Source organism: Amblyomma americanum, chromosome 4 (assembly GCF_052857255.1).
Source record: "Amblyomma americanum isolate KBUSLIRL-KWMA chromosome 4, ASM5285725v1, whole genome shotgun sequence".
Taxonomy (NCBI): domain Eukaryota; kingdom Metazoa; phylum Arthropoda; class Arachnida; order Ixodida; family Ixodidae; genus Amblyomma; species Amblyomma americanum.
This window is the reverse complement of record NC_135500.1, coordinates 115,985,138-116,007,185: the sequence shown is the minus strand read 5'-3', so window position 1 is coordinate 116,007,185 and position 22,048 is coordinate 115,985,138. Positions and strand designations below refer to the sequence as shown.

The window sequence follows — 22,048 nt, the reverse complement described above, 5'->3', positions numbered from 1 at the left end:
AAATCGGGCACCGGGCTATCGCTTCGTCTCAACTCGCTCATAACAAAAAAGTCATGAGCAATAATTTTGTTTTTTTTTTACTTAGAATGATGATTATGGCACTTTAGTCTCAAAAAGGAGTGTCGATTTCTTGACAAAAATTCTTCCATTTCTCAAAAACAGGTGCTGCCTTTAGGCTCAGCTTATCGTTACATCTTCGTTTGCATAAGCTCAACTGAATGTGTTAATAGGCAGTTTTAGCTGTGCATACGGAAGTGTATGTGTACGTAAAGCGCTACGGTGCTGCGTGCGTTACGCTGTTCGCTCCGAAGTATAGTTTTTGTTGGCCGTGCAGTAGCGTCCATCACGCGCACGCGTAAACAGTAGCTCCATCTAGTGACAGGGTGTCAAAGCACATTAAAAGCTCGGTTGCACAAAATTTCATCCGTGATTGCTGATAACCATGGCGAGTGCATCGCGCGCCTTTTTTGGTTCCAAGAAGAAAAACTGCAAACCGGAGAAAATGTTAAAACTGACTATAGGCTAGAAAACTGCTTCGCCAGATGTCGTTGCTGCGAGGAAAACACACGACATTTAGTTAGGCCTAGGAGCTTGAAAATCGCCAATTTATCTTAAAAACAGGGGTAAGTTATCGCTTACACCGCTACGTGTGGGCAAGAGTAGGCGAAATAAAAGCGAACGGCTACCAATTGACCGAGATATTGCGTCGGAGAATCCAGCGGCGACATGTATTTATTCCGAAGCGGGCGAGCAGAGCGCCGCCATCTTGTCAACGTTAACCACGAAAGCCACGCGAGCGCCCTCAACGCGAAGTCCGCTGGCTAGCGGACGTACGAAGACCCAGGGCTTGTGCGTGCGTTCTGCGCATGCGCACTACCGTTCCCGCAAACTCCTCGCGTACGCTAAGCCGTTGCGTGCGCAGAGGTAAAACGGCCTAATTGGACAAATGCGTGTGTTTAGCGCACATAAACGAGCATACACTTATAGTACGAAGACAGCGTGAGTTAGACTCTTTTCTAACCATAGCTGTGTACGCCGCGAGCAGACGAACGCTTACGATTAGGCGCAGAGGAATACATTTAACGCGCTCGCCTGATTGGCTGAGGAGGTATTCGCCTTTGGCAGTGCTCCTAGTTAGCTACCGTATGCGGCTGTGTTCCCGTCGAGATGATGTAGTAGTGCCTGAACAGGGTCCCAGAAATCACTACGTATTTTGCATACTAGATTGCGTAGATTCAACTAACTTGGTTTGATGGTTCCTAAAAAGGATGGTTGTGCGAAGAAGCAAGAAACCAGATTCGCTGGGTAAACGTAATAGATTGTGCATAGCGTACCATTCAATTTCGGAAACAAATATATAGGTCAAGGTGGAAGGCGCCTGAAAGACCGCCTTCGTTAACATCGCTACAATGTAAAAGAAAAGAAAGTTGCTTTCACTGAAGTGCATTGTAGGAAAGGCACATCTAAGTGCAAAGCTACAAAAGAACTATGAAGACTGTACTGTCATCACTAGGAATGGTTGCCAACTTACGCACAAAGTCACTGAGACAGAAATCACAGCTTAAGTGGCAACAGCATCGCTAAACGATCTGTCAGGCTAGAGCTCTTAAAGAAGTAGAACGTCTAAGAAATCACTAATCAGTTAGTCTCCAGGCCCTTCGCAATGCATGATCACGTCGTGTATATCACTCGCGGTTCACTATAAACAGTTGGAAGTTAGCTCTCGTGGGTGGGCTTTCATTTTCCTCTGTGATGTTTCGTTATTCTCGGTGTTATGTTAGCGGTACCGTTCCTCACGGATGGAGGAGCAGCTGCCGCTGATGGGCTGAGCACTTGCGAGCAGGTGACAGGGTTCAAATATTCCCGCCAAAAATAAATGGCTATGGTTTAGCCCTGGTTAAACCTGGGGCGACGCAGTAGCTAGATGTGGCCGAGTGCAACTCGCTCAGTCGAATTGCAAAGTCAGTCTTTCGCCGCTACGTTTCTCTGGCCGTTCCTTCTTCATCTTTGTCCCTGGACGATTATTCACTCTCCCCCCCCCCACTCGGTTTCGCTGGCGCGCCGCGCCGCTGGCAGCTGCTCCGCACCACGTGACCAGCCACGGCGCTGCCACGGAGCTCAACAGCGGCCACGCAGCTCAAGAGGTGCCACGCTGAAGGCTCGAAGTGCTATCCTCATATAGCTATCGCTACAATGAAAGTGGTACAGATAAAACTCTCCACTCGCCAGATCCAATTGAGCAATCACATTGGGCCCTTCGATTTACCGCGCTCGAGCAGCCCGCTGTCTGCCAGAAAGTCAGCCTCTGAAAGGAAAGAGCATGATTTTCACATGGGCTGCCGTCCACTCGCTTCTGCGGGACTGTCTGCTCCAGTTGCTAAAAGACGCTTTCTTACTGTATCACTCGATAGTCGTCGGGCAAGGCAGTAGATCAATCTTCAAGGAATGAGGCTGGGCTTGTTGTAAAACCACGCCGGAGGTAAAGTATGCAGGAAGACGCGGGCTAGTGAACACGACTGACCAGCTTTCATCTCTGCTGCTGCTGCCATCAAAAGAGGAAAAAAAAGGAATTTATAGGATATGGTTGCCCAGATACACGCGTGACGATTTTAAGTGACGTGGCTGCATGAAGGGAGTGGAATGAGCCTTTTTTCCCAGTTGCGGTTCCTTTGAAAGCAATACGAAAAAGAACGAAGTAAACCATAACTGGGGAAAAAAGCCTCCTTTTGTTGGCGTCACGCAGCCGCGGTTTCTGTGCTAACTGACGCAGAGAAAAGTTTGGAGCCATGATAATCATAGTGAGCTGGCGCAAAGAAGCAGAGAGAGGGAAGGGGTAATAATGTCTTCGTGGCATTAAGATAAATCAAATAATAAACTGAACAAAACGCTGCGACGAGACAGTCCCATACTCGCTTACCCTCAAGAGCGCCTAAATAATTGGGCTGCCTTACTGGGAACCGCCTTTGTGATCAGGTTGTGAAGAAGCCGCTCGGCAAATTTTGATGTGGCCTTGCAGGTTTTAACACTCGCCTTTCAACTTTCTTGGCCCACGTTCATGGCTTTTTTGGCCTTGGCCTAGTGCAAACGCTTGTGGTTTGAACATGGGACTTCTGACAGCGTGGTGCAGAAAGTGTGATGTGTATCGAGGCGGCTGTAATCGGTAGAAGAAAGGCCGCGACGCGTAATGACAACGATGCGCCTCTAATCGGAAGTAAAAGGCGGCGGCGAACGCACAAATCTTGCAAAACCGAGGCGAAAACAGGCTACGCCTCTTTGCTTGAAGTGAGCTCGTATAGTGTGTTTGATGCAGCTGTAAGAGAGCAACTTAGCAGGGACTGTTGTGTTCCGGGGTGTTTTCCTACACTACTAATGTTCACCGGGTATTTGGCTTTGCTCGTGATAGCACGTGCCGAAAAAATTGCCAATCGCAGGTCTAACCTGATTGCCTGACCAAGGGTTAACCTCAAAGTATGAGAGGTCAGGCATACGAAACGCTTGTTTTCCAGAAGAGTTTCTGCTGGGGACGGAGGGATAATGGACATCTATCTTTGTATCCTCATAATTATTTGAATTAGCAGCCATAAAACGCAATTTTTCGCATTGATTTCATGGGTCGAAATAAGTAACCCTGATTGTTGGAAAAGTAATTGAACTGAAGAGCATCCGAGTCAAGAGACTGCATAGGAATATGCTACGCAAGTTGTAAGAGCTTTATGAAGGAACACAGCGCAAAAAGAACGCTACAGAAGAGAACAAACTTGCATGAGTGCACCGACTGTTCATTAGCCGCCGACTTTCTCGGCAGATTAGCTGCGAAAAATAGCATACTTTAGAGTCATCATCATCATTATCATCATCATCATCATCACCATCAGCCTTACTACACCCACTGCAGGGCAAAGGCCTCTCCCATCTCTCTCCAATTAACCCTATCCTTTGCCAGCTGCATCCACCCTTTGCCTGCAAGCTTCTTAATCTCATCCGCCCACCTAACCTTCTGCCGCCCCCTGCTACGCTTACTTTCTCTTGGAATCCACTCCGTTACCCTTAAGGACCAGCGGTTATCTTGCCTTCGCATTACATGCCCTGCCCAAGTCCATTTCTTTCTCTTGATTTCGACTAGGATGTCATTAACCCGTGTTTGTTCCCTCACCCACTCTACCCGCTTCCGATCTCTTAGCGTTACACCTATCATTTTTCTTTCCATGGCTCGCTGCGTTGTCCTTAACTTAAGCTGAACTCTTTTCGTTAGCCTCCACGTTTCTTCCCCGTAGGTGAGTACCGGTAAGATTATGCTGTTGTACACTTTCCTCTTCAGGGAAATTGGTAAACTGCCACTCATGATCTGCGAGAATTTGCCATATGCGCTCCACACCATTCTTATCCTTCTAGTTATCTCCCTCTCATGATCCTGATCAGCTGTCACTACCTGCCCTAAGTAGACGTATTCCGTCACAATTTCTAGGCTCTCGCTGCCAATTGTGAACTGTTGTTCCCTTGCTAGGCTGTTGAACATTACCTTGGTTTACTGCATGTTAAATTTTAGACCCATCGATCTGCTCTGCCTGTCTAACTCACTGATCACGATTTGCAGTTCACCTCCTCAGTGACTCAGCAAGGCAATGTCATCAGCAAATCGCAGATTATTTAGGTATTCTCCATTTATTCTTATTCCCAACTGTTCCCAATTCAGCCCTCGAAATACCTCCTGTAAACATGCGGTGAACAGCATTGGCGAGATCGTGTCTCCTTGCCTGACGCCCTTCCTTATTGGAATTTTATTGCTGACTTTATGAAGGACTATAGTGCCTGTGCAGTTGCTATATATATCTTCCAGTATTTTGACATAAGGCTCTTCTACCCCCTGATTACGCAATGCCTGTATGACTGCTGAGGTTTCCACTGAGTCGAATGCTTTCTCGTAATCAATGAAAGCTATATATAGAGGTTGGTTATATTCCGCGTATTTCTCTATCACCTGATTGATAGTGTGAATATGATCTATTGTGGAATATCCGTTACGAAAGCCTGCCTGATCATTTGGTTGATTAAAGTCTAACGTTGCCCTGACTCTATTAGCAATTACCTTAGTAAATACTTTGTAGGCAACGGATAGTAAGCTGATCGGCCTGTAATTTTTCAAGTCCTTGGCGTCTCCCTTCTTATGAATTAAGATAATGTTTGCATTCTTCAAAGCTTCTGGTACAGTCGAGGTCATAAGGCATTGCGTATACAGGGTGGCTAGTTTTTCTAGCACGATGTCTTCTCCATCCTTCAACAGATCTGCTGTTACCTGATCCTCCCTAGCTGCTTTTCCCCTTTTCATTGCTTCCAAGGCTTTCTTTACTTCATCTTTCGTTACTGGCGGGATGACGCATTGCTGTGCACTGCTGTCTTTCTCATTAACGCTCTGATTACATTGGCTACTGTACAGGTCTGTGTAGAACTCTTCGGCTACGTTAACTATCTTATCCATATTGCTAATGACATTGCCCTGCTTGTCTCTTAGTGCATACATCTCGTTTTTACCTATTCCTAGTTTCCTCTTCACTGTTTTTAGGCTACATCCGTTCCTTATAGCATGCTCGATTCTCTCCATATTAAACTTCCTTATGTCGGCTACCTTGCGCTTATTTATTAACTTTGATAGCTCCGTTAGTTCTATTCTATCGGTAGGGTTAAATGCCCTCATGTTTTGTCGCTTCTTAATCAGATCTTTCGTCATCTGAGATAACTTCCCGGTATCTTTTCGAACGTTCCTACTGCCTACTTCTACTGCGCACTCCGTAATTATTGATGTCAGATTATCGTGCACTGAATGAACATCAAGATCATCTTCCTCAGTTAAAGCCGAATATCTGTTTTGCAGCACTTTCCTAAACTCCTGTGCTTTCCCTCTTACGGCTAACTCGTTAATGGTCTTCTTCTTCACTAGCTTCTTCCGTTCCCTCTTCAAGTCTAAGCTAATTCTAGACCTTACAATTCTGTGGTCGCTACAACGCACCTTTCCGAGGACGGCCACATCCTGAATGATGCCAGGTTTAGCGCATAGTATGAAGTCGATTTCATTTTTAATCTCACCATTAGGGCTCTTCCAGGTCCACTTCCTGTTTTCTCGTTTGCGGAAGAAGGTATTCATGATCCGTAAATTATTTCTATCCGCGAATTCGACTAATAACTCTCCCCTGCTATTTCTAGAGCCTATCCCATAGTCACCTACCGCGTGGTCGTCAGCCTGCTTCTTGCCCGCCTTCGCATTGAAGTCGCCCATCAGTACCGTGTACTGCGATTTTACTTTATTCCTTGCCGATTCTACGTCCTCATAGAAACTTTCAACGGTCTGGTCATCATGGCTGGATGTGGGTGCGTAGGCCTGCACCAATTTCAGCTTGTACCTCCTATTCAGCCTAATTACTATAGCTGCTACCCTCTCATTAATACTGTAGCGCTCCTCTACGTTGCCAGCTATATCCTTATTAATGAGGAATCCCACACCTAGTTCTCGTCTATCCTCTAACCCGCGATAGCACAGTATGTGTCCGTCCTTTAGTACTGTATACGCCTCACCTGTCCTCCTAACTTCGCTAAGCCCTATCACATCCCATTTAATTCCCGCTAGTTCCTCAAACAGCACTGCTAGGCTAGCCTCACTAGCTAAAGTTCTAGCGTTAAGCGTTGCCAGGTTCAGATTCCAATGGCGGCCTGTCCGGAGCCAGAGATTCTTAGCACCCTCCGCTGCGTCACAGGTCTGACCGCCGCCGTGGTCAGTTGATCTGCAGCCGCTGGGGACTGAGGGCCGAGGGTTAATTGGTTTGATCATAGAAGGTTGTGGCCAAGTACTACACCAGGGTGGCCAAATCCTGCTCTGGTGAGAGAGTGCGTTGTCGGTTCTAGTCACCGAGATCAGGCCGCACTCCAGGCCTGGTTATGCAATTCCATCGACACGCGGATTTTTTTTTTTAAACCCGGTGGAGAATTGCGCGGCACCAGGATTTGAACCCCGGTCCTCTTGCACGCGAGGCGGATGTTCCACCTCAACGCCATCTCTGCATCGCTGCATACTTTAGAGTAACTACCCCTGATTCACTGTTGAAACCATCTTTGATACCAGTCGGTCTCAATGGAACACCACATTTCCTGAATTCCTCGCGTCAGCTGCAGTTTTCTCTTCGAAACGGCGGGCAGCAGCATTGCGCTCAGTGCAGCCGAACGAGAGAGAGGGACCCAACATGCCCCCGCCGAGAGCGGTGTCTTTCCCCTGAAAGTGGCGCTGGCCCATCGAGGTACCATAGTCCGTGGCGCAGCAGTCTTTCTCCGGGCCACACGCAGCCAACGCTGTATCCACCCTCTGGAGAACCGCAGGCAGCCTGCCGGGCGACAGAGGCGGAAAATTGAAGAGGCCCACTGTGACGCTCCATACCCCTCTCCACGTTCCCCCTCGCCAACCAGCGCCTTACAACATCTCTTCATCTTCATAAACCCACTATCCCTGCCATCGTCTTTCCTTGAGAGGTGGGGCACATTTTCCGCTCTTCACTTTCCCACTGCCCACGGCCGGCCATGCCCTGCTAAACAAAGCTACACACGGAAGGAAGGTCTTTTTTCCCCGCAATGGCAGTGCTAAGACTAACGCCGTATTAAACTGAAAACAAACTGTGTGGAAATATTCAAAATATTCCTGCTGAATATGTGAAGTTATGATGTGTTGTTTTTTCTGAGGATGTGCGTATTGTGTATGCGTGCCGCATTTATAAAGTACAGTACTGTGATGAACCCGAATCTAGCCTTGCGCTATGGATCTAAAGGCATTGTGCGTATTGTAACCTTTTAAATTCATTTTTACTAAAAAGTACGCCTCCACGCAGTTCCTTTTGCACTAAGTAAGTCACCCGTTGACCACAGAGTTGCAGCTCTAAGACCACCGTATTTCAGATCGAGGCCGACCCATTCTCGTCGTTATATGTTCAGCAACCCCCCATGGCAGATAAACTTAGCGACCCATATCCTGCAAAAGAGCGGCAAAACCCGCTAAGAAACAAGTGTCGAGAGTCGACTCAAGTTTTATCGTCATCATTATGAGCCAGACTAATCCCTCTGCAATCTACGCTCACTGCGCCCACTGCATCTCCCATGTCTCTCTAGTTAACCCTGTCCTTTGCCAGCAGCACCCACCGTATACCAGCAAAGTTCTTAATCTCATCCGCCCACCTCACGTTCTGCCGCCCCCTGCTACGTTTGCCTTCAATTGGAATCCACTCCGTTTCTCTTAAGGACGAGCAGTTATCTTGCCTTCGCATTACATGCCATGCCCAAGCCATTTCTTCCTCTTGATTTCGACTCGGAATGTATTTAATCCGGGTTTGTTCCTTCCCCTACTCCACCCGCCTCCGGCCTCCTAACGTTACACCTATCATTTTTTTCCCCTTTCCAGAGCTCGCTGCTTTGTCCTTAACTTAACCCGCACTCTTTTCGCTAGCCTCCATGTTTCTGCCCCATAGGTGAGTACCGGTAAGATTCAGCTGTTGTATACATTTCTCTTTGATATATTGGTAAACTGCCATTCATGATCTGAGAGAACCTGCTTAATGCTCTCCACCCAATTCTTGTCCTTCTAGTTATTCCCTTCTTATGATCTTCATCAGCAGTCACTGCATGCCCTAAGTAGACGTATTCCTTTACCACTTCCAGCCCCTCGCTTGAGCTTTTGAACTGCTGTTCCGCTGCTAGGCTGTTTAACATTACTCTAGTTTCCTGCATGTTAATTTTTAGACCCACCGTTCTGCTCTCCTGTCTAACTCATTGTTTACGATTCGCTGATCATCTCCTGACTGACTCAACAAGGCGAAGTCATCACCGAATCGCAATTTGTTTTGGCATTCTCCATTAACTTTTATCCCCAACTGTTGCAATTTAAGCCTTGGAATACCTCCTGTAAACAGGTGGTGAACAGCTTTGGCGAGGTCGTGTCTCACTGCCTGCCGCCCTTCATAATTCGAATTTTATTGCAGATTTATGGACGACTATGGCAGCTAGGCAGTTGCTATAAGTGTCTTCCACTATCTTCGCATAAGGCCGCGTCGTCCGGATCCACACAGTTCAACTACTCCAGCTGAATCAAAGTCGCAGGAAGTATCAGCTCAGCAGACACAGCAGCATGAGCCTAAAAACGATAACAAGACGCTTGCGGCAGTGTCACATGTTACCGCAGTGGCTCAGTCTGATGCGTTTGTGTTAAATTCCTCTGATGCAGAATGGCCTTCTCTGCCATCCGAGGACATCGCCACTGCAATACCAAGACTGGTTGCCACTCCAGCTGACACTGCTGGCAACCCGAAAGTCCCGATGTGAGCATTATGTAGAAAAGGCTTGCGTGTTCAATGCGCGTGCTGCTTTCAGGCATCAGCGCCCCAGCAGCAAAGGTCGTTGCGAAGTTTTTGGATGCACTTGAGCCGCTCTTGGCGGCATTGCAGTGATTCATTATGGCAATACCAAAACCCACCTCCTCTGTGACAATGCACCTGCGCCATTGTGTATTGGTGCAATGCAATCCCCGAGGCCTGCGCGGTCATCTGAGCGACTTCCGGTAACCCGTCCACAAGTACCTCTTCCCTGTGCTTGTTATATGTGAGCCCAACATGCAGTCTCATTTCCGCCTTTCTGTGTGCGCGCTGCTGTGCTCTCGCGAAGTAGACGAAAGAAGCAAAATGTTAGTTTGCATACGCAAAGTTATTGCGCAAAACCGCCAAGTCCTATAGCCACACAACACAAACCATTACATCTGCTTGACAGTCACGCTAAAAGGGCGGGTCTTCTCGATAATCGGTGCCTGCATTCTACCCAAAGGTGAAACTGATACATCTGTATTCAGCTATTCAGAGTTGCACAGCTCCTCATATAATAGTGGGCGATTTTAATGCCTATCCCCCTCAGGTGGGAGGTGCTGTTATGAATAACCGAGACAGGAACCGGTTTGACTTTATGCACTCCCAGAATTCTGTCAATATCAACGCTGGTTGATATTGACAGAATTCTTGGAGCTGCTTGGATCTGGCGTTCGTTTCAGCAAGTCTCCAAGATTACGCCAGTTGGTGCACTGACGTGGAAACACAATGGAGTGACCACATTCCAACGTATGTATGCGTCAATCGGTACGCACCTACTACTTCCTCTCGCGTGCGATATGCACACTGGCCTGCCTTTAGGACGTCAGTGGACACTTCCTGTGTGGACGTCACGTCACCGTCTAAAATAGAAGACCTGATTACGTCCTCTCTCGGTGAGACCACGCGGTATATGTGTGCCAGGATCTACTACTGACATGAAATTCGAAAGACTCCGCGTAGTTCATCAGCGCGCCGAAAGGGAACACGAAAGAACTAAATCCACGTATGATCTCACCGTTTGTCGCCGAGCTGGATGGATGGATGGATGGATGGATACGGCTGAACCCTTTACATCGGGCGGTGGCTCAAGCCACCTAGCCATGTCTTGTGAAATTTTACTCCTGTCAAATAAAGCGCCACCTCGTGAGATTATGGAGACAACGTTGGAAGCACTTCTGTTCATCGCTGGACGCTCAAAAACCGTTGTCGCGTATTTGGCATGTAGCGAGGAGCTTGCGTTCATCAATACAAGGACGGTATCCTTTCCGTGCCCTGTCCATTCTTCAACGCCGTAATAAAGTAGAGGTAGCAGAATAATTCTGCAAAATGGTTGTGGGCACAACTCCCGTAGCACCAAACTTTTTGGAGGCTTTTGTGCCGCTTTCAACAGACGACCGCTATGACACGCTATTCACGATGCCTGAACTAGAAGCTGATCTTGTCTTGTGTAGGCGTTCATCTACACCTGGTCCTGACGGGATTTCGAATGCGTCTCTCTCTCAGACTTTGCCATGGAAGGACAAACTGTGCTGCTCAGTTACTACAATGATACATGGGCATCCTGAATCGTTCAAGAACACTGCAAGATGATCCGCCTGGTTGATCTTTCGAAGCCTGGAAAGCCTCCTTGTGAGCTAATCTCTTACCGGCCAGTTGCACTAGCAAGCTGCGTCGCTATGGTTATGGATCGAATGGAGCTGGCGCGCCTCAAATGGTTTCTAGAGCAGAGTGCTCTCTTTCCGGAGAAGATTACGGAGTTCCGGCGGACATGTTCTTCGATTCACAGCGTAATCGACGTCATATCGAAGAGTGAAGCATGGAAAACGTAGTCGCCGACTTGTCGCTGCTGTCTTCTTAGACATCAAAGGGACCTACGATAACGTACTTCATGACGCCATTTTTGATGTCCTTGACGACATAGGCGTTGGCGGCCGGATATACTCGTGAATTGTGAGCTACCTCAATGGCCGGTCCGTTTACATGACCTGATGGAGAGACTACCCGTCATCAGGTATGCCGTGGAGTTCTTCAGGGAGGAGTTCTCAGTTCAACCCTATATAACGTGGCGTTGATTGGACTGGTGAGTGAACTTCTCGCTCACATTAACATCAGTGCCTATGTTGACGATATCTGCATATGGGCTTCGGGTTCGACACGTCCGCAAATGCGCGTGAGATTACAGCCTGCAGTGTCATCTACTTCAAGGTACCTACGGCATCAGGATTTGCACTTAGGAGCTGAAGAATGTGCTGTGGTCTCATTCACACGCGCGTCTGACTGCCGTTACCCGGTAACACTTCAAGGGGTAGCAATACCATACGTCTCCCACCACTGACTTTGGGCATTATCATTGACCGCGATCTGTCATTATCGAGGCATATAAATATGCTAAAGAAAAAACTCACTCTTTTTTGCAATGCCCTTGGCTTCGTAGCAGGCATTAAATGGGGCCCAACGGAGCGCTCCTTGCTAATACTTAACTATATTCTCTTTATAGGCTACAATCGTTACAGCCTTCCTGTACTCTCTATCATGTGCATTTCCTCTTTGCGAACATTAGAGAGTGTTCGAGCACAGGCGCCCGAGATATGCCTCGCATTACGAGGTTGTGCCTCGAACAAAGGCACGATTGATGAATCTCGTCCGTGCCCATTATAGAACTACCTGTAACACGAACCACTTCGTGTATATTTACGAGCGCTTGCACGGCACCGCTGTCACCCACTGTCGAAGATTTTTGATGAAGGACCGGGCAGTAGTTTTGCACGCGCACTGCGCGTCCATCAATCCGAATTTCCATCAGACTGTGCCCCGCCGCAACATCCCTTGCAGCCACCATGGGTGATGGCTCAGCCTTCAGTTTGCCAGCATGTCCCTGGCATACTAAAAAAATCTGCAATGCCGTTTAGCGGACTGAATCAACTTGCTCTTGCCTACATCTGGTCAGAATACCAAAACAGTGTGCATGTATACACGGTTGGATCTGCGCCACCAAAGGCATCAGCAGTAGTGTTGGCAATCCCCTCTTAGCAGACGACCCGGAGGTTCATTTTAGGACAGAAGTCTACTTCAAACACTGCAGAGCTTTCAGGCCTTCGCGAAGCGATTCGCATCAGCGGAGAACCGCCTCAGGAGTCAGGAGTGATGCATTTTCACTGACTCTAAACCTGCGCTACAAATTTTGGGATGCTTCCTACGCCACACCGCCTACCAAGCTCTGGCTCTTGATATCATTAAACTGCGTTATTTTCTCAAGAAAAAGGCCCCCGTATAGTGTTTCAGTGAATCCCTGGACACTGAAGAGTCGATGCAAATGAGACCGCCGACGTTGAAGCACGGAGCGCCTTCAGCAGTGGCCTGCGCACACCAGCGCCGTTCTCTTGACTATACAGCACTTGTCTCATTTCGGGATCTATGAGGAGTGCTACTGCTATATACTGGGCCCTCCCAGACACTCAAACATATCCGCCCTATACGGCTAGATCCGGTGATGACCTTGTCTGATCCTCGTGGAATAGTACGCCCTATTGCTTGCATAATCCATAGATTACGTTTAAATGTTGCCTTCACGCGCAAGTACTTGCACTTATTTGGAGAAGCGGACTCCCCGGACTGTACCACACGTGGCGTCCTAGAGACTGTCGAGCATAATTTAGTGGCGTGCCCAGCATATGCACGAGAGACTCACGCTAGTATCTGCTTTGAAGTCTTTGACACCAGGCCACACTCGGAAGATGTGATCCCCGGGGCTTGGCCTTATATTTCGAAAACAGTACAGGCAACGCGAGCGCTCTCACGCTTTTTAAGCGCCATGGGCATCGCCTCGCGTTTGTGATGTCAGAAAGTGTGTTGTTTTGTTTTTATGTCTTTTTCTCACCTGCCTCCTCCCATCATCATCATCATCCCCCATCGTGACGCTCTTTTTTCTTCCCTTCCCATTCTACAGTGCAGAGTAGCAGGATAGATATTTATTTTTTCCGACCAACCTCTCTGACTTCTTGTGAATAAATCCTCTCTCTCTCCACATAAGGCTCTTCTACGCTCACAGAGCCTGAACATTAGCGCGCGCGCCGCGCGAAATTGATTCCTTTATGTATTTTGTAAATAGTGTACAAAGCTCTCCTCTGTCCTTTGTTGCTATTTCTCCCCTCTATACTTCTCCTAGCTATCCTCTCCCTATCCCTTTCACCTTCGTCGGCTGCAGCTCGGGTGCTTAAGAATTAGATAGCAAATGCCGCAGCCGTCAAAATTCTTTTCCTTCTGTCTTTTTATTTATTTTTAAATTAACATCGACTACTACTTCTACACTCTGATACCACAATGCGTGCCTGAATGCCGAGGTTTCCATTCAGTCAAATGCTTTCCCGCAAACAATGAAAGCTATCTATAGAGGTCGGTTATGTTCTGCGCGTTTTCCTATAACCTGATAGTGTGAATATGATCTGTTGTGTAATGCCTTTTACGAAAGCCTGCCTTATCATATGGTTAATTGAAGTATAAGGGTGTCCTGACTCTATTAGCGCTTACTTTAGAAAATCCCTTCTAGTCAACGGACACTAAGCTGATCGGACTGTAATATTTCAAGTCCTTGGCGCCGGCTTTTTTTAATTAAGATGTTAGCGTTCTGCCCAGCTTCTGGTAGTAGTACTAGTAGTGGTACTAGTAGTGGTACTAGTAGTGGTACTAGTAGTAGCTTTGTAGTAGCAGTAGTAAGTGGTTTTATTAAATTATTGACAAAAAGGAAGGAAAAGATTTTTGCTAACACCGGCATCTGCCATCAGTACTGAAGCACCAGAGCTGGGTCAGCAGTAATACAGGATAGCAGGCAGAATGGAGAAATGAAATGAAAGAGGTGAGGGAACAGGAAGAGAGGATTGGGGGAGGGGTAATATACACAAAGTATTTACACAATAAGAAAAGCTATTGGTACGCTCGGGGTCAGAACTTAAGGTTTTCGCGCGTTTAGGCACGTCGCCAGAGCATTATGTAGCAGCAGGAATCTTATTCCATTGGCTGAACATTAACTTAATGTTGCGAGCCAGAGATGATATCACCCTGCTCTCCTGAAGCGAATCAAATCCGCGAAAAGTGACGAACCCCTCACCGTCCCCGGGTGGCCGCGAAGCTCGTGGCTTGGCGAGCAGTCCTCGCTCCCGGGCGCACGATGGACCGCATGACACGAGGAGCTCCTCGCCCGTGCCGACAGCCTTGCACGTCCTGTAGTAGATGTTACCTTGGCGCGTGTAGGCCACCAAGTTAGGTTCCCGCGGGCTGGCCGCACTCTTCACGTATCGCATCCAGTTGGAACTGTCGAGTGGACGACCGTCCACCAGGAACTCCTTGCCGTTCTTGCGAACCTGAGAACACCACGAAGAAACGGATCTGTGTCAGGCCATCAGCTCAAGTTAAAAACACCACATGAAATACTATTTGGTGTTTGTGGAAATTCTCCCTATATTTCTGCGCTGGACACCACTATCCCGCTGGAAGCAACAATGAAAGACCTAGGTCTGTATATGGAGTGTCAAACGTAAACTCGTCCTGGAAAAATTTAATCATGAGCACTTGAATCGCAGCTTACGTGATATGATCTGCTGTTCGTGGGGGTGGAATACATTCAGACGTTTCTCTGACCCTCATCAGGTGGTGACAAAGCCAGCGACGAGAAATTATTTCACATTTAGAGCTACTATATAGTAGAAGACAGAAGACGCCAGTGCTTTAAGCGCGGCCATGGTGATTCTAAACAGGTCTCGTAATAGACGCACCTGCCAGGTATAGGCGTTGCTCTCGCCGTTGTCTTTCACCCTTAAGCCCTCGTAGGGGCCGAAGAAGACCCTCCTGGGCAGCGGTTTTAGCGTGAAAACCCCGATCTCGTTGCGCTTGAGGCCGCAGCGGCGAATGGACAGACCTTTTGGGAGGCTCTTGTTGGCACGAAGCGGGTCCCCGGCTTCCACCTGCGAGCGGCACGCCCTCTCGTGGATGCCTGCACTGCTCCTAGCTTCTGTTTTTCAAAACCATTCATTAGAAAACAACACTGACTGCAGCACTCAGCCTCAGTAGAGCTGCAATTTCATACACGAAAACTCTGTTCTTTGCATTTGAATTAACGCCGCAAACCTAGGAATCTATGCTGAAAAGAGGATTTCCAGATATGTGATATGTTGGCGGGTAATGATGATAAAACGAATGGAGCAGTAGTTCGCTAAGAAACGGTTGTCCGCTGAATAACGTGGTCAGGGCATACCTCATCACTATGAGATGTGGCTCAATCACAATCCCATTCATGACCACTCACACTCACGTCCACTCACACACACAACCATTTACACTCACAACCATTTACTGACGCTCATGTCCACTCGCTCACTTTCCAGTTTACTCACTGTTTGCTTGTTTTCGGAAAACGGAAGGAATGAAATATTTACTGCCACGGCCGACTACGCTCGTGGCTCCCCTTGCAGAGCCTGGTTGGCGCATATGCTTTGGTGAGCAGTCCACGGCTCTGTCCGGTTATTTCGCCAATTTTCGCAGTTTCAATGATTGAAAGAAATTGTCATATATCACGCATATTCATGTCCCGGACCAATCCTACGCACGTGTGCTCCCGTGCTTGCTGCTAAGAGGATGAGTGCGTGTTTAGTGTCAGCTAAGATGCTTAGACACGTTTTTGAACGGTGCCCATAGGCGTGCGCAGGGTTCTTCATTAGGGGGAGCAAAGTTTCAGCGCAGCGGCCCCTACTTCCCAACCTCCTCTCACCTGGGGCTTTTGGATCAAAAATGAGCGCTAAGATGAGGAATGATGGAATTTCAAGCTATACAAAATATTATTGAGCAGTAGTTCATATTTTCATGTTTTTCATACGCAGAGGAAATCAGTCCCTCAGCCGCTGAGGCATCAATATAACAATGGACTTCCGAAGGAAGTCTCATTATATCATAGCCAAAGAAAATATGACTCATCTTTTTTTGATAACTGCAAGAGAGAACCTGAAAAGATGGCCTCAAATTGAAATGGCAAGTAAACATTCCTGGAACGCAATTTCACGGGACCTCGGCCGCCATTATCGTAAAAAAACTGCATGCCCAGAATACTGCACAATAAGCAACTAAAGAATAGGTCTAACAGAATAAAGGCATTAGACAGACTTGGCGCCCCATTAGGTTTTATGGGCAGGGGGGGGGGGCTGAACTGAACCCCGTTCCCCCCTTTTCCGCTGCGCGCGCCAATGACAGCGCCTAAGTAAAAATAATCAGTTTTGGTCTTGGACAAGGTCTAAGCACCAATATTTTGTGTCCCTGTATAATGACATCCGTAGTACCCCTGTCATAAAATTTTACACTCCATTGTTTTTTGCATTGCTGACAGAGAAAACAATAATTGCACTTGCAGCATTTCCTAAGCATTTGCACAATAGTTGTCACTTTAATATGTAAAAAACAACCACCCCAGCTACCTACAGTCAGCTGACTGTTAGTGCAAAAGACATGCTTATCTATTCAATGTGTGTGTGTGTGTGTGTGTGTGTGTGTGTGTGTGTGTGTGTGTGTGTGTGTGTGTGTGTGTGTGTGTGTGTGTGTGTGTGTGTGTGTGTGTGTGTGTGTGTGTGTGTGTGTGTGTGTGTGTGTGTGTGTGTGTGTGTGTGTGTGTGTGTGTGTGTGTGTGTGTGTGTGTGTGTGTGTGTGTGTGTGTGTGTGTGTGTGTGTGTGTGTGTGTGTGTGTGTGTGTGTGTGTGTGTGTGTGTGTGTGTGTGTGTGTGTGTGTGTGTGTGTGTGTGTGTGTGTGTGTGTGTGTGTGTGTGTGTGTGTGTGTGTGTGTGTGTGTGTGTGTGTGTGTGTGTGTGTGTGTGTGTGTGTGTGTGTGTGTGTGTGTGTGTGTGTGTGTGTGTGTGTGTGTGTGTGTGTGTGTGTGTGTGTGTGTGTGTGTGTGTGTGTGTGTGTGTGTGTGTGTGTGTGTGTGTGTGTGTGTGTGTGTGTGTGTGTGTGTGTGTGTGTGTGTGTGTGTGTGTGTGTGTGTGTGTGTGTGTGTGTGTGTGTGTGTGTGTGTGTGTGTGTGTGTGTGTGTGTGTGTGTGTGTGTGTGTGTGTGTGTGTGTGTGTGTGTGTGTGTGTGTGTGTGTGTGTGTGTGTGTGTGTGTGTGTGTGTGTGTGTGTGTGTGTGTGTGTGTGTGTGTGTGTGTGTGTGTGTGTGTGTGTGTGTGTGTGTGTGTGTGTGTGTGTGTGTGTGTGTGTGTGTGTGTGTGTGTGTGTGTGTGTGTGTGTGTGTGTGTGTGTGTGTGTGTGTGTGTGTGTGTGTGTGTGTGTGTGTGTGTGTGTGTGTGTGTGTGTGTGTGTGTGTGTGTGTGTGTGTGTGTGTGTGTGTGTGTGTGTGTGTGTGTGTGTGTGTGTGTGTGTGTGTGTGTGTGTGTGTGTGTGTGTGTGTGTGTCAGCTGACTGTTAATGCAAAAGACATGCTTATCTATTCAATATGTGCGCGTGCGTGCGTGTGTGCGCGTGTGTGCGTGCGTGTGTGTGTGTGACAGGTAAAATTTGTAACAGGTAAAATCAGTTGTACTTAAAGCAATTCTGCATTTTACAGAACAGTGACAATGGAACAATAGTGACTTATTTTTGTTGTTTTTCAGAGTATTATTAAGGCCAAAAGAGAAATAGCACTGTGTGGCTGCTAAGGTGCTTAGTCATGCATCACTTGGCTATAGGGCAAGGCTTTGTTCTCCACAATGACAGCGGGCCATCAGGTAGTCCTTTAGCATTCCTTCATGAGCTCATATTGCCATTGCACTAGTCAGACTACAGCGTTAAAAACAAGTATGGGAAGTTCTGCTGAAGGCCATGTCATTGTTGCCATGTACAAAATAAGCAGGCATATACTCTGTGCAACTCCAAAGCGTTCTCAAATGTCACTGTGAATGCAAAATAAAGTGGGTGCATTTGTATTGTATAAAAGTCTACACATGTATTTCTTTTACTATAAACATAATGAGATGTGGGAGCCAGTAAAGTGGATTACAGGTAGAGGAAATGCAAGAACCAATTTGGAGGGTTTACATTGCAATGGCTCCAGGCTTAGGCTGGGAAAGAATATTTTATAGAGTCAGGGAAACAGGATACAATGACAATATAATCTGATTATCTCGAGAAAACACCAACACCTCAAGCAGAATCTGTAAAATTGGATTTCCAGTATGAGATCTATGATGTTGCACAATACAAGGAAATAAAAATTGAGCCATTTAAGTATGTGACAGGCATATATGCGTATGTTCTCTGATACACCATTGAAGCAATGTTTAAAAATTATTTTCACTCATTAGTAAAATGTAGACTGTTTGAATGTAAAGGGGACCAGTTCCCAATCTAGCTAGCAAAAGTGAGCTTTGCCTACTGTTAACTTATGTTTATACCACTCAACATGTGTTGAATTTTAGAGTGTGCTATTAGTTGTTGACTATCAACATCTTCAGGAAAATATACCTATTTCACTGACAGCCTGGTTTTCAAAGAAAAATTGATTGAGGCATGGATAGGCATCAGAAATTTGTTAAAGACAAGATTGAAGTTAGGCCGAAGAATGCCGAAAAAACCAGAAAACCAGTGATGGCTTTTGTCGTTACTTGTGTCGCTTCGCTGCAACTTGAAGTTGATGGCTTTTATGTTAAAGATGAACGTATGGCCCTGTTAACACTATCCTGAATATATAAAAGTCACATGCATAAACATGCTTTCGTAGCATTCTCACTGAGCCATGTTCTGATGAGCCAAGTTTGGAAGGCGGTGCGTCGCTTAGCTGAAGAGACGATAAGAGAGAAAAACCAAGAAAAATCTGACACAAATGGCACAGTAATGCATGCTTAGCTTTTCAGTGCACAGGTTCAGTTGGCTCGACCTAGCTTGTGCACAGTGTGCAAGTTAGCGTAAATGCAACTGTATACCGTCCGACAAAACTATTGTGTAAATCTTCCCTGTATTATTTGAAATGGATTGTGAGGAAAGTTCTTACGCCTAAGGGAGCTTTGTATTGGTTTGCTGAGCTCAGCAAGTGACTACGAACTTCATTAGACTAATTTATTTTAACATTTATTATACCTGCACAGTACTAAATGACAATACTTGAGTGGTCGGCTTTGACATGATGTGCCAGGTAGAAATTTAATGAGTTTTTAATTTACTAATAAGAAGTAATCATCTATTAGCATCAAAGCACAGCCATACGGCTACAAAGGGAAGTTTTGTGGCCTTATGGCTACACTTGGGTGGACGTTAATGAGTATTTACTCCCTTATTACAAATATTCTCTGGCTTGGGGGAATCGCTTTAATGACTGGATGAACATCATTTACTGGGTGGATTTCTGCAGTGACTAGCTGAAAGGACAAGAGGTTATTAGTAAGCCATGTGAGGTGGAAGGCCATTCCAGCCTTTAGTGGCAAAAACAAAAATCAACCTTGAAATGCAGTGGCATGAGCTAACTGAGGCACAACACTACTAGTGCGGCTAGTGCAGACGGAAACATGAGTCAGAATAGATGAGTTGGTTATGCGTCAGTAAAGAGTTTTAAAAAACAACAGTTTCTTCACGACATGAAGAAATTTGAAGATTCACCTTTGGCGCTGTGAAACTGGAGCTTCAACAATAGTCTGAGAAAATAAATCAAGGGCTCAGGTCTGAACTCATTCTAGGATTTTAGTTTAGTTCGGTTTGTGCCATGTGCCATTAGAACGCCCAAGGTGATGCCACACAATGGATCTGAACGCACGTGACTTGAAAGGCGGCGATGCTAAGTACATGTTATGGTGCAAATATCCTAGGTTGTAGGTGGGCGTATAAGCATTAGGAGGTGAGACCATGCTACATTGCGAGCCATGTGAATGGCTGTGTTTCAACCAGTATGCAGTGAATATACCTTTCCCGCTAAGGCCTTATAAGTAGACAAAATGTAGTTTTGCTAACAATAAAAAAATAGTACATTTTAGTAACATTCGCAAACAGGCCACTCAAGAGCATGCAAAATGTTGTTTTGGAGAACTAAAACATGGGTATTTATTGCAAGATGGCAGACCCCTTAATATAGCCATCAGTGAAGGCATGTAACAAAACACTGAAGGGAAAGCCATGATGTAGGCAGTAAAAAGCTGAGGCTCAAGGGCAATGCCTTGGGGGACATCAAAGATTGCAGGAAAAAGCAGGATGCTTAAGAATTGGCAAGAGAAATCTGCCGACGGCTGGCTTGGATCCAGTTTAGAGCTTTTGGATACAAGATAAAGCACGACAAAAAGCCATACATAAATAAGCAAATCACATGCTTTTTCAAAGCCAAGAAAAAAACATCAAGGGGGATATTGCAGTTAAGGTGCATGTCGTGAATACAAGAGCAAGTTGGCTATTGCAGGAATGTTTTCTAAAAGCTTACCAATTTAGATGAAACAACTTAATGGGCCAAAACAATCAAGCAGGGCAAGAGTACAAAATGTGTTTGGTGATTTGCAGCACATGGCAATGGCATAAATAGGGCCATAGCTGCTGGGTAATGATGGTAAGAAACATAGAGGGGCCAAGCTATGACGAGGAAGGAAGCTATCTGCACAGTATGCACTAGATATGCATACACCATGCTTCCTGTCTTGTTGATGCTTGCTGCAAATTTCACAAAACTTGATACGAGCGTACTGTCGGGTTAACCGGCGGTAAGTTAGCTTGCTGAAACTGCGCTAAGGTACGAAGACAACAGAGCAAGAACTGCTACTATATGCAGTGGTGTTGTTTTTCGTTGTCTTTGTTCCTAACATAATTTTACCAGCTCCACAGGGCTCGTTTTGCAGTCTGCTGTTAGAAGTGGTGTCATGTAAAGCCAATCGCTATTGTTCAACCAACAAACTGCTGTGCCATACAACACACCTTTCAAATCATCTTCATAATTTGCAAGATAAATGTACTTCTTTAGTCCTGCATTCAAAATAACACAGATTAATTGCTTGTGTCATCATCAAAACTAAAAAATTAACCATACTTTCACATATACAGCCATTCCTCACTAGTGCAGTCCACGTTAATATGGATTGAAACTATTGACAATGATTCTGGAGAAAAACTTTTTTCAATGCACTTACGCTTTGCTAGCATAGAAACTTGCTGATCAGAGTGGACAGAGTGAAAATGCGTACGGCCCATTGTCGCATGTGTTCTTCTCCCATTATTGTCTAGAGGGAAAAGACTTAAAACTTTGCATTTGAGCAGATAAATCTAAGGCTACCTGAATCATATACCTTTCTTGCACACCGGAATTGCCATCACAATGCTTGCCCCACTGTCTGCACAGAATGATATGCTAACCTGTAGACTACCAGGCACAGTGACTTCTCATCAGCTCACACAATTTCTGGTTGCCAAAGCACTTCTCTTTCTAGTGTAAAAATCACTGTCGAGGCTCGGCGACTCACATCCTGGATTGGATTGCTCATTGCACAAAATGAAATAACCTGCTTAAAATAAAAACAACATAACCACTTGCTTATATTATAACCTCACAAATGCCTACCCGCAGCCCGCAATGCTAGGTTAGCACTTTTTATACAGAGTACACCGCAGAAGAAAAGAAAAATGCAACACTCCTGATTCAGGCATGCACAGCTTGCAAGAACAGAACTAGGTGCTGCTGCAAAGCGGGTA

The 22,048-nt window shown here is 46.3% G+C and overlaps 1 protein-coding gene across 5 annotated transcripts in view; it reads right to left on the bottom strand.

Moving 5' to 3' along the window:
• LOC144128264 (histone-lysine N-methyltransferase PRDM9-like) overlaps positions 1-22,048 on the bottom strand; it is a 51,962-nt gene that overhangs the window by 6,910 nt on the left and 23,004 nt on the right. For 3 of the 5 annotated variants that reach the window (XM_077661533.1, XM_077661534.1, XM_077661535.1), the window contains 2 exons: positions 15,152-15,340; positions 14,488-14,740 (listed from right to left, as the gene is read on the bottom strand). In XM_077661533.1, coding sequence (XP_077517659.1) covers positions 14,488-14,740; positions 15,152-15,340 — 442 coding nt within the window. The remainder of the gene's footprint in view (positions 1-14,487; positions 14,741-15,151; positions 15,341-22,048) is intronic. The other 2 variants (XM_077661536.1, XM_077661537.1) reach the window with 1 other exon arrangement.